Genomic DNA, 12,736 nt, shown 5'->3' on the forward strand with positions numbered 1-12,736 from the left:
ATGACATATTCTTAAATTTTAGCCATCAGACAACATCCATCATATGACAGAATATATATATATGTAGCTACTCTTATATAGTAAATTGGAAAGAAATCATACAAGCCAAGATATCTTAATGAAATTAGATGGCTACAAAATGACCAGACTCACTCCCATACTGGGTTTGATGGATTCCAGACTGCCCCTTTTCTGTTCATATTTCAGCTTGAAATGACTAGGACCTAAGACAACCAACCACTTAACAATCTTCTTTATAAGCAGCTCTTATAGTTTCCTTACAATCTTCAATACAACTAAATTTCTGAAAGTAGGGTATTACAATCTTATACCACTAAAAATGACCCAAATCGCACCAAGCTCTTAAGGCACATGTGTCAGCACATGTGGGACCTCAAATAAGAGTATTGCACTGGTACTGATACCACTAAAAATCACTAGACCCATACCGGACTCAGGCCTGGTTGGGTGGATCCCAAACCACCCCAGTAGTTTTAGTGACAATTTGAAAATGTCTGGAAACCAAGACAACCGACCACTTAACAACCTCATTTATAAGTCTTTGAAGACTTCTCACAATCTTTGATATGAAAATAAACTTCTTAAAGTTAGGCATTATAGATTGAGATGAAGTTCAAAAAAGTAAAAAACCAAGCTACTTTTCAAGAGATGAAAATGCCCCAAGAAAAAAATCAATTTCCTTAATGGAGATACCTTATCTTCTTTCCAATAGTATTTCTATTCTCTTGAAAATACACATGCCTTTCTAGTTTTTTAACAAAATCTTCAGTATTTGATTTCCTTAAAGTTGATGCATGATCATGTAATTCACATCAAATCTCTTTTATATATATATATATATATATAGAGAGAGAGAGAGAGAGAGAGAGAAAGAGTGGGGGGAAGCTAAATTTTCCATGCGCATACCTTGCAATTTCTCTTTTCTTTACATTACTTGAAACTAAAATCGTAATTTGCTCAAACAGTTCACCAACCAGTTTACACGAACAATCAAGAAAATATTAAAATGCACAAAGATTTTTAAAATTTAGAAAAATCCTAATCACCAAACCCCTTAATTTGGAAACCCACAGTTAGGATGTGGGAAAGTCAGCGCCACGGTTTTACCATTGCCTATATCTATATATATATATATATATATATATATATATATATATATATATATATATATATTTGCTACCCATGAAAGATTTGTGTTAGAAGCTCTGATTATTAATAATGAATAAAATAAAAGGTGATAGAAGGAAACACGTGGGCTCCAAAGCCAACTCATTAAAAGCATCACCACAACGGTTTGTGGTTGCATGCAAGACTAGAAACGTTAGGCTGCCTGTCTTTCCCCACGCCCATCCCGTTAACTACTGTCAACCACGTATAGCCTGTGAGAGAGGGAAGGGAGACCCAGAGTTAGAGAGAGAGAGAGAACGGAGAGACAGGAGAGAGAAAGAGGGAGGAGACCACCTTTCTTTCTTAGACAAAAAGAAAGAAGAGAAAGAAAAGAGGAGAAGATCAAATATTGAAGGGAGAAACAAGAGATTGAAGAGGGAGGGAGGGATTGTGTGCTAGAGAGAAAGAGGCGTAGAGTAGAGGGGGTGTTTGTGAATGCACCCCCAGTGAAAACTCTGCGACTCATTCCTAGGGAGATATATCTAAAGAGCAAGCAAAAGAACGAACGTTGGGCTGCAGCTCGCTGCTGCGACATTCTAAGAGCGATTCAGGGAAGAGATGAGCCAACCAAGGAAGGGAGATGGTGGGTCGGTGGCCGTGGCCGTGGACAGGGACAAGGGGAGCCAATATGCGGTAAGGTGGGCGGTGGAGCACCTGCTCACCAAGGGCCAGACCCTCAACGTCGTTCATGTCAAGCCTAAGTCTCAGACAGGCTCCAACCCAAGTAAGATTCCCATCTCTCTCTCTCTCTCTCCCTCCTTCCCTCTCTCTAGATCTCTCTCTTTCCCTCTCTCTAGATCTCTCTCTTCCAATTAAGACACACAGGTGGATGTATAAGGGCATTTTCAAAAGTATTTTTTTATAAAATATTCGGGTTTTCTATTTGCATGTGAATATTATAAGCCAACAAACTAAAATTAATCATTAGGTAACTTTCAAATGTTTTTAACTCCAATCTTCATGTTTTTTTTTTTCTAAAAATTCGAGCATTGTAACAAAGTTGGGACAATGAGTCTTATCTGAATGTGGTGCAAAGGCCATCTCATCATATCAGATCAACAAATCTAAAATAAGTTTCTCCACTAGAAGGTAATCGCAAATAGGATTATCCAAGAATAATCACCTTCTGAAAGCAAACAGTGAAGATTCTCCATCTTTCCTTTCCTTCTTTATCTTTTCCCCCTTCTTCCTTCCCTGCTGCAATTAGCTCCCCAACGTTTCATCACAATGTTTATTTGTCTAGTAGGATTTGTCAAACTAACATGAAAAACGGTCAAAATTAAGATGGATCTTAGATAAAATAGATGTCCTTGTTTACACTGATAAAGCTTGTATCCGTATTATAATAGAGCAACCTAGCTGTTGATTTTTCTAATATTAACTACAAAAATTGCATCTGTACGATTAGATTTGCAGACTAAAAAGCATGTAATTATAAAAAATTCTGCTAGCGCAATTGGTTATAAATATATAAACTGTTGAGGTCAAGGTGATTGCAAACTGAGTCTTCTGGTATATATATGAAAAGAGGTAGCTACATGTGTAGATGCTTATGAACGAATGCATCTATCAGATAAATTAATCGTCTCTAGTTGGTAGATCATAGCTTGTTATAGGTAGATAACATGATTTTGATTTAAACTGAAAGTTGTTAAAATCTGCCTGAGTAAGCCTATTTGAGTTGAATTGCCATACATGCATACAACTTCAATTTTGTTGTTCTAAAAAGTTAAGTTTTACCATTTAATCTGACCTTAGTTTTTTTTTTTTTAAATTCCTATAATAATCTCTTTTGCCAATTTTTAACAGATTCAGCTGACTCAGTGATTCGGCTGATTTGGTTCAATCCCCGATCTTAAAAAACTGCTTACTCCAAGTATTAATCAACCATGCTTGCTTGTTTTCAGTCACTGTTCCTTTTGAGCAAATTTTATTTTCTTGTTGCTGGAAAAAACACAGAACTTGAAATTTGTCCAATAAAAAGGTAGCTACAAATTCACACCATAAGCAGATGGCTTTGGCGCTCCTCGTCGTAGGAGTAATTGGTTCAAATTTGGTTCCATTGGTAGTCCACTTTGGTCGAATTCAGTATCACCCAGGCACCTGACTGTTTATATACCTAGTTGACCCATTCAATATACCAGAATTTTCCAATTACTGAGATTTGGACCCAATTAATAGTCAGATCTGACTGTTAATATGCGACAATATCCAATTAATTGTCAGATGAGGATTCAGTTTCAGATATGGGTCCAAGTGCCTATAAATCTGACCAAAACTTCTCTCTCTCTCTCTCTCTCTCTCTCTCTCTCTCTCTCTCTCTCTCTCTCTCACACACACATATATATATATACCACTTAAATTTGTTTTGGAAATTATTTTAAACAAAAAGTGAACATCCTATTGTGTACATAATCACCAATTTGAGATGCTAGTGGAATCCAGGTTGGGTTTTATGAAAGATTTCATCCAGCTAAAAGTTTGCACCCGAATTTCGTTGTATGAAAACCAAATCAATGGAAATGATGGTGCCTAGGTTGGACTTGGGTTTGAAACCTTTACCCTATTTCCAACTTGTGGTGACGTATCATCAATTTGGTGACATCCACAAGTCATCCATACCAACGTGTAGAGCATTTGTAGGCGCAACTATTTAAAAGTGTCCTTGTATACAGAGTTCATTGTGCCCTGGGATATCTCTTCTACGAGCGTGTCTTTTGCAAATTTAGCCACAAGAAAACCATCTGCCATCAGATCTTGAAATTATAGATTTATGTTTTAATTTTAAAAGGAAACGTTTTCCTGGATTTTGCTTTGATAGGAGAGAAAAATAGGGTATATTACTGTCTTTAACCTCTTTTGATTGGCTTAACTGAGATTTCATTTTAGTATAGTTAGCAAACCCTCGAACGCAGATCGGTCAAAAGACTGGGTTACTGGCCGGTTAGAAAGTTGACTTCGAATGGGTTAAAATTTTTATAGTGCATTTTTTATAACTAGATAAACAATGTAAGTCTGTGGAAACTTTATGTTTGATTTGTTGATCTCTATGTTTGACAACCATCGAATCAACATAAAAATCATGCTTTCCCGGTTGTATCATAAGTTTCACAAGCCACCAAATGCAAAACTTTCTATGTTTAATCCTTTGAGATATTCAGCCTAAGCGGATCGCAGTCAAGTTTCATGTCATAAATTCTCAAAGAGGTTTCGTTGTTTCATTTGATCATAAATTTCTAACTGATTCATACTGCTGCAGATGGTAGTGAAGATTCTGCACAGATGGAAGAGCAAATAAAGGAATTGATCCTTCCATTTCGATGCTATTGTACTCGCAAAGACGTATGGTTTAATTCATTATTTGCCTCCTCATACACACATAACTAAATACATTTGTACACTTTCCATGTGTGCGGGGCTAGAAGTGGCTTATTTCTGCTCATTTAGGTGTATACGTGTAGACTTACTGCTCTTTTTTTTTTTTTGTCTTTGAATTCAGATCAACTGTAAAGATGTCATCTTAGAGGACAATGACGTGACTAAAGCTATCATCGAATATGTCTCTCAGGCGACAATTGAAAATCTTGTAGTTGGTGCATCCTCCAGAAGTTCATTCCTCAGGTATTGCTTCGTTCAGTTAGTTGGTGTTGTCAGGACATATTCGGATTAGATGCACTTATGAGGATTCAAGAGCCAGGACATTTTCTTGAGAGGATGATGATTAAAAGTCCTAGTTTCTGGTTAGATGCTTTCATGGTTTACGCTCAATTCGCTTGTTATTTTATAAAGTAAATCTTTCGTGGCAGAAGATTTAAGAGCCAGGACATTGCTTCTAGCATATCCAAAGGCGCACCAGAATATTGCACGGTGTATACTATTTCCAAAGGCAAGATAACTTCAGTCAGATCAGCTACTCGTGCAGCACCTGTGACGATGATGTCGTCCCGCCCACCCACCAATATCCAACCAAGTACTAGGGTGGAGCCTGTGGAACCAAGCTTCCAACCTAGCTTAAAAGGTCACTTTTAATTCTGCTTTCTCAAGTTCTCTAATTAGCAGCAGCATGCTTTTACGATCAGCTTTTTTCTTTTCTTTTTTTTTATCCCTTCGTTTGTTTTATTTTTTAGTTCTTAACTTTGTGTTGCATTGGAATTTACAGCTGAGAGTGATGGCATGGACACAATCAAGTAAGTAAACACACCGACCTTGTGATACTGTTGATTTTTGTGTGACTTAAACAGTGCAGAGTATGACAAGCTTTGAGGTCTTAGAACAGAACAGCAATGGTTTTGACTTAAACAGAGGAAGCCAGTAGAGTAAGCTTCAATTGACTTTGGCAGTTGTTTTGCATGAGCCAATCAAATCATTAATTTCAGTGGATGAAGTGATCATACATTAAGTTTGATCAGCAAATGAAAACCACACTGTGAAGGTGGACAAGTAGCACATGGGCTTGATCCCTCATGTTGTTGGTTTGTTTCTGGCCATGGAGTGTTTAGAACGAGTTCAGTAGTTTTCTGAACTTAGAAGATAAATGAATAGCGAAGTGCTTGGTAAGTACATGATTTTTGTTTTGGTGTAATCAGGTCTCCATTTAACAGACCAGGAAGAGGATCAGGTGCCCGGAATAGCATCGAGCTGAATATGCATGAAACTGACATATCCTTTGTTAACCCCAGTAGTCGGCAGAACATAGAAAGACCATTTCCCTCGCGTGATTATAGTGAATCAGGAAGACCTCCAAGGCTCTCATTTGGGCAAAGTATGGATGAGGATATTTTAGCCTCTGGCAACAACAGAAGCTTTCAGTCACCACTTCACTATACACAGAAGTCCATGGACCTTCATTCCAACGAGATGGAGCATTCCTCTACTTCCTTTGGCAGTGGTGGATCATGGTCATCACAGACAGGGGTAAGTGAACCGTGACAGGAACAAATGTAGAAAAAGCAAGGGATCTACTTCTTTCTCATACGCCCCTTGCTTTACATTTTCTGTTTTTCTTTGTTATAGGAGGACCTCGAAGCTGAAATGAGGAGATTGAAGCTTGAGTTGAAGCAAACAATGGATATGTACAGCAATGCATGTAAAGAAGCCCTTTCTGCGAAACAAAAGGTATTTTAAGCTTTTTATCAAAGCAGAAGGTGTTTTAACAGGGGGTTCAATACCCCAAACAAGCAGTGGACTAGACAAGCAATTCTAAAGTAGCACAAGAAAGAAAATAACAACTGAATTTTGGATAATAATAGACTATGCAGTAATAGGAAAGGAGATGATCTTAAGAAAATAACAACTGATCTTTGGATAGCAATAGACTACGCATTGATAGGAAAGAAAATGAACTTTGCTTGCGCTATATACCATTGATATGCCTGAAAAGGTCAATTTCTATGGTATCCAATTATGGCATTTGCATAAAAATGTAGCTTATGTATGACCAATCTCAAAAGTAGTGTGCCCAACCATGTTTCTACCATATATAACTCTTTATTTACATTTCATCATAAAAATTAATTCAGTTCTCATTCTTTTGGGACTCCAGATTGCAACTAATTATTTATATTTCTAAGTTTCTATTGGACGTTCATAAAAAACTGGGTGGCTGCATTTGTTACTTCAAAGTTCAAACTTGAGTACAAAACAATAATTTTTTGTCAGTACCAGTGTCAATAGTATGTTCTTCAAAGCATTTAGCTGTGTTCTTATCTTCAAGTGCTGTATAAGAAAATGCCAACTATGTTTCAAATGTAAACAAGATTTCTTAACTTTGATGTCTTCAAGAATATTGTTGAAACACTTTACTTCAAATAGTAACTTTTATTTTTATCCTTGAATCTTTTATACCAATGTGCTGTTAATAATGACAACAGATCATTAATTTACCTCATTCAATAATGTCTAAAGAAGACGAATGGTAAAATGAAAGAAGTTGATGAATAGGCATCCTGGGTATTCACGTGACATGCATGTTGTAGGCGATTGAGCTGCATCGTTGGAAAGTAGAGGAAGAACAAAGGCTGGAAGAAGCGAGGCTAGCTGAGGAGGCAGCACTGGCCTTAGCAGAGAAGGAGAAGCAAAAATGTAAAGCAGCTATGGAGGCAGCAGAGGCAGCCCAAAGAATAGCAGAGATTGAAGCACAAAAGAGAATAAGTGCAGAGATGAAGGCACTCAAGGAAGCAGAAGAAAAGAAGAAGGCATTGGACGCATTAGCACAGAATGATGTTAGATACAGAAAGTATACAATTCAAGAGATTGAAATTGCTACGGACTTCTTTTCAGAGAAGAGAAAGATAGGTGAGGGTGGATATGGACCTGTATATAGTTCCTACCTGGACCATACGCCAGTTGCAATCAAGGTCTTGAGGCCTGATGCAGCGCAAGGGCGGATGCAGTTTCAACAAGAGGTACACGGCTTTCACTCTAACGATTTCATTTTTTCTTCTTCTTCCCTTCGTCATTTGGACTTCCTATTCTTCTCTTGTAGCCAATATCATAGGACCAAGTTTCACATGCCAGTTACCTACCTACATCTGATGCTTACCTTCGAAAAAGTTTCTTTGCATTTTCAAGTATACTGACGTATTACTTATAGATAGTTAATGAGGTAATTCAATGTAATTGGAAAAAGATGGAACCTTTTGGTAGCTTGGTTCAGCTAGAGAAAGCAATGTAAAAGTCCTTTAAGCACTTTTGACGGCAAACTGAACATTAAGACAATTACAGATCTTTTTTCTTATACAAGTTGTGTGTCGAAAGGTGTGTCAAGCATTGTCACAGAAAACATGTATTAATTGGAAAAAATGTGTTAAATATGCAAAAAAAAAAACAGCCAACCGACTTAAGCAGCAATTAGACGTGTCTTTTAAAAAAAATGTTAGAAAATAAAAAACATGAACAAAACGTGTATTATGTGTTTTTTCACGTTGTTCAAACAACGGCAAACCTTTTTTTTAAATAATGGCAATGCATGCAATATTGAAGAAAAGTTGATTCTCTTTTTAACTTGACCTTCCCTTTTTAATGGCAAAAAGGTACTTTTCGGTAAAAAAGAGGGATTAAGTATGTTGTATCACTTCGACGGTTCGTCTCTTCATTTTATTCACTTTTGCTGTGTTGAGTGATGGTTACTGTTTTATTCATCTATAACTAATATGTTGTTGTATATTTCGTCGTGCTCTTTTTTATGCAATATGGGACGTAAAGCCATGAGGGCTATAAACTTTTGTTAGTTATGTATTTGCTACATTATTAGTTTTCATTTTCTAGTTTTAACTTGTTGCTTATCTAGTCATTTTTCAATGTTTTTTAATTTATTATTTATTTTACTATATATAATTTTTATGATTTTCTTTGAATTTTTTAAAATTTGCCAGATTTTCTAGAGATATACAACTTTGGTGTATTATACCTGATGAATTTCTCACAGTATAATACTCATATACAATATATGAGACAACTGTCACGCCATGTAGCACTACTTGCAACCATGAATTAGATGCATCAGATGACCATATCATTTTTCAAGTGAACATAGTGTTTTTTGTCTTTGTTAGACAGAAACGTGCTCTCGTGCATGTGCATTCCAATTACAGCCACTAAATTTTGAAGCCATCAAACGTATGTGCAGTTTATCAAGTCAAGTTTGTCACTATCAAACTTGTGCAGGTTGAAGTTCTGAGCTGTATAAGGCATCCCAACATGGTGTTGCTCCTTGGTGCCTGCCCAGAGTATGGTTGCCTTGTTTATGAGTACATGGCCAATGGCAGCTTGGATGACTGTCTTTTCAGGCGAGGAAACACTCCTCTTTCATGGCAGCTTCGGTTCCGGATTGCAGCAGAGATTGCAACCGGTCTACTTTTCCTCCATCAGACCAAACCAGAGCCTCTGGTCCATCGGGATCTTAAGCCAGCAAACATCTTGCTTGACAGAAACTTTGTTGCCAAGATCAGTGATGTTGGACTTGCTAGACTTGTCCCTCCCAATGTAGTTAACGACGTGACTCAGTATAGGATGACATCCACAGCTGGTACTTTCTGTTACATAGATCCTGAATATCAGCAGACCGGGATGCTTGGCATCAAGTCAGATATATATTCCCTTGGCATCATGCTGCTTCAGATCATCACAGCAAAACCACCAATGGGTCTAACACATCACGTTGAACGAGCCATAGACAAAGGCACATTGAAAGAGTTTCTGGATCCAGCTGTTACAGATTGGCCTATGCAAGAAACTATGTTATTTGCTAAGTTGGCCCTAAAATGTGCAGAACTGAGGAGGAAAGATAGACCTGATCTTGGCACTGAGGTCTTACCACAGCTTGAAAAGCTAAGGGTCTTAGGAGAAGAAAACATGTCATTACCTTATATGTTGGGTGGGAGTACAAATGCTTCTCCGAACCACAGCCTTGCTATGATGCGCCAGGTAAACAACTCTTCCCATTGAATTCATTCCTTCATTATACATGTGTATGTACGCCTCTTTCTCCTTTGGAGAAAAGAGAAAACTATTTAAGGCACAGTAGCCCATGGAAGTCGTATCAACTGGTTCAGAAAACATGAAATATTCTGCATGGCTTATTTTCCAAGTAGAAAAAAACTTAATCATGCTCTTCTGATGTAAGATTTGGTTTTAGGAGTCACCGCTACCAAACTTTGAAGCTCTTGAACAACCTGCTTACATGTGTTTTGGAATGGGTATGTTTAAGACTCACCATAACTTATAATTCACAAAACAATTAATCTGTTTGAAAAGAAAGGGATTTATGGGCAAAAGCACCACAGATTCTCTCTCCCTCTCTGTTTTGAAAAAGTACTATTAATATTATAGTGGATTGCCCGACTCATAATTAATTACAACCATCATATTTATTTAGCTCAGGTAATATATACGCGTGTGCACTGTAAATGGCAGGAGGATATGAACCACATATGTATCTTTACGTGTATGGTACCGAACATGTAATGCTGCAGAGCTCGATATACATGTTCACCAAACAGAGTGATGCTTTCTCATATGAAGCATAATTGCTGGACATGGGAAACATGAATTTATCATCCGTCAGAGTTTTTATGCAGCAGGATTTATCATTCAAAGCTGCTTCTTTTTGTTGCAGGAAGTGATCAGTGAATCTATTTCATCTGGGTTTACAAACGAGTCATCCATAAAGAGCCTTTCAAGCACGTCAACGTCCATGATAGGGAGGAGAGCTTTATAGAGGAGGGAAGACCTGCTGCTTTTGCCAGTATTTGAAGAGGTAACCCAATGCTCTGGAGGGGGCCATTAAAGCTTTATAAAGCTGTCAAAACATCTTGCAGGTTAACCAATTAATTTGTTGAATATCCACAAGTTGGTGCACAAGGGCTCTGCTCTGAGCACCTGCTTTTGTAGGTTAGTTTAAGGCCTTCAAGTCAGCAGAGGTCAAGAAATTGACACTTGGGTGTGCATCCCTTGCTTCTTTCTTTTTAGGTATAAAACAAAAGCAAGGTACTCCAGGAATTTCGTTTTCACACTGATGGGACGACCTGCGAGAAGAAGACATGGAAAACAACAAACCTGTGCAGCCATTTCTCGCCATTAACCAAAACACCTGCCCGTTAGCTGATCAGCTGGTGAAGTCCATCATAGCCAAGCCGAGCTAGATGCAACCCAGTTTTGGTCATGTCTAAAATGCGTTCTTTTTATGTTTTTCCCGCTGGACCTGCTGCGTATTGTCAGCTTGAAGTAGATTCAAATGTTCATGTATTTCCCTTGTGTTGTACATCTTCTTGAATGGTTCATGTAACATTAATTATGTGTACTGCTCTAATAAAAATGGTACTTTTGCCATAAAGAACTGCACCTTGATATCTGGAGAATGTTATTGCTCTTTGGAGTTTGGACGTTCTTCTTCATTTGAAATAATTATAATAAAAAAAATAAGTGTAAATGTGCCGTGTAGTTTGTTTTTGAACGGCTGGATAAAGTACCTGTTAACCCAATTAGGGATGTGAATGACACAGTCGCTTTCATAGGGAACCCATCTTTTTTGCAAAAAAAACCGTTTTATACTTCAAAAATTGGTCAGCAAAAAAACCGTCTTTATGAAAAGACAATAAAAATGAAAAAAAAAATCCTAAATACATGAAGAAACAACATTTTTCCGTGTTTTTTGGCTTTCTTATTACTGCATTTTATTTTCACATTTTTCTATTTTTTTCAGATTTTCTTCTTTTTAAATTTTTTTAAAAATTTGCTGACACTCTCTCGAAATTTTTAATTTTACAATATTATACCCAACAAAAACTTTGCCATTTTAAACTTGTAAACGACATTTGTGACAATAGTAAACGGTCCATGCATCTATTCCAACATCTACCAGACCTGGCCTAATCAGATCTCCCCAAATCAGATTTGGACCCTTAGTCGCACTCACTTAAATTTCTAAACCAAATCAGGACCAATAGGTTTGATCTTTTACATATAATTTGATCCTATGGTCTCCATTTTAGATTTTGCCACTTAAAACTGTATCCATATCTTGAGTCCTAATAGTTTTGGGATTTCGCTCTTATACGGAATCTGGCGAAATAAATTTAATTTCATGTCAATATAATGTATTGTTGGCGCGTTTATAACTTCATACGTAGTTATTGTCGTCCAAAATGACGAAAATTGGAGATTTCGACAACATATTTCAAAATTGAATGATCACCATGTGAAAGTCGACTGTACAAGTTTAATAATTTAAATCGCATGTCGTTACTTTTTTTCTTTTTTTATTTGAACAACTTATGACAACAAAATTATGCACATTCACAGAGTAGTTACCGACTACATCAGATTTACGTTTCAAAATTTTAATAAAGCTTTCAAGTTTCATCCTTGTGTACATTCAAGTTCTTTAACGCCGAAAGCTTTTCCTGTCATCGTCTGGGTACAACATTGGGATGTAATTGGCCAACGATACGACTTAATTACCCTCACCGCCGCTTAAACCTGGAAAAGAAAGAAGGTAAGTTTATGTGATGCCGATGTTTACTCTTAAAGTATAAACTAGCTATTGATTATTCTCGCCAAAAAGAGACATGCCTATTTAGGCAGAAAAGTTTTGGGCTGAGCTGCACTATTTCAAAATTGACATACTTTAACAGGCATCAATATTACAAAGTTTTGGGCTGACGTGGGTGGGCATCGGGCCTGGTACCCAATGGGCTGACGTGGGTGGGCATCGGGCCTGGTACCCAACGAGTACCCGATACCCAGCCCAATCTAGCCCAAAAAAACTGGCCCGGACCGGGCCCATAATGTATTGGGCCAGTCCGGGTCGGCCCAATAGGGTTCGATTCGGCCTGGTAAGTTATTTAATATTATTTGTAATCTATTAATAATATATATTTTATATTTATAAAATTTTATTTTATATTTTAAAAAATATTTTTTTTTTAACTGGGCCGAATCCAGGCTCAGCGTTCGGGCATCCAGTCGGGCCCGAGTTTGGGTGTCGAGCCCCGGTTCAGGTGTCGGGCATCTGGCTGGCCCAAGCCCGACTTTTATCGTGCCGGACTGG

The 12,736-nt window shown here is 37.5% G+C and overlaps 1 protein-coding gene across 2 annotated transcripts; it reads left to right on the plus strand.

Moving 5' to 3' along the window:
- Positions 1-1,430: 1,430 nt before the first annotated feature.
- LOC116267836 (U-box domain-containing protein 35-like) lies at positions 1,431-11,010 on the plus strand. 2 transcript variants are annotated; one of them, XR_004175679.2, is made up of 11 exons: positions 1,431-1,912; positions 4,448-4,530; positions 4,688-4,809; positions 4,998-5,206; positions 5,348-5,375; positions 5,775-6,102; positions 6,202-6,303; positions 7,164-7,592; positions 8,854-9,612; positions 10,304-10,505; positions 10,657-11,010. XR_004175679.2 is itself a non-coding variant. In XM_031649758.2 (11 exons), the coding sequence occupies exons 1-10, from the start codon at positions 1,747-1,749 to the stop codon at positions 10,403-10,405; spliced, it is 2,328 nt and encodes a 775-aa protein (XP_031505618.1). In that variant the 5' UTR covers positions 1,432-1,746; the 3' UTR covers positions 10,406-10,444; positions 10,657-11,009. The 2 variants fall into 2 exon arrangements, 1 of the variants encoding a protein (XP_031505618.1); XM_031649758.2 differs by having other exon boundaries at positions 1,432-1,912; positions 10,304-10,444; positions 10,657-11,009.
- Positions 11,011-12,736: the final 1,726 nt, after the last annotated feature.

The sequence above is a fragment of the Nymphaea colorata genome, unplaced genomic scaffold, assembly GCF_008831285.2.
Source record: "Nymphaea colorata isolate Beijing-Zhang1983 unplaced genomic scaffold, ASM883128v2 scaffold0001, whole genome shotgun sequence".
NCBI classification, from domain to species: domain Eukaryota; kingdom Viridiplantae; phylum Streptophyta; class Magnoliopsida; order Nymphaeales; family Nymphaeaceae; genus Nymphaea; species Nymphaea colorata.

Bases quoted from the DNA above. Each gene is read 5' to 3' on its own strand.
- LOC116267836 (XM_031649758.2), top strand. From the start codon at position 1,747: ATGAGCCAACCAAGGAAGGGAGATGGTGGGTCGGTGGCCGTGGCCGTG. The intron at 5,207-5,347 runs GTCACTTTTAAT...TGGAATTTACAG, and splicing joins CTTCCAACCTAGCTTAAAAG to CTGAGAGTGATGGCATGGAC. The intron at 6,103-6,201 runs GTAAGTGAACCG...TCTTTGTTATAG, and splicing joins CATGGTCATCACAGACAGGG to GAGGACCTCGAAGCTGAAAT.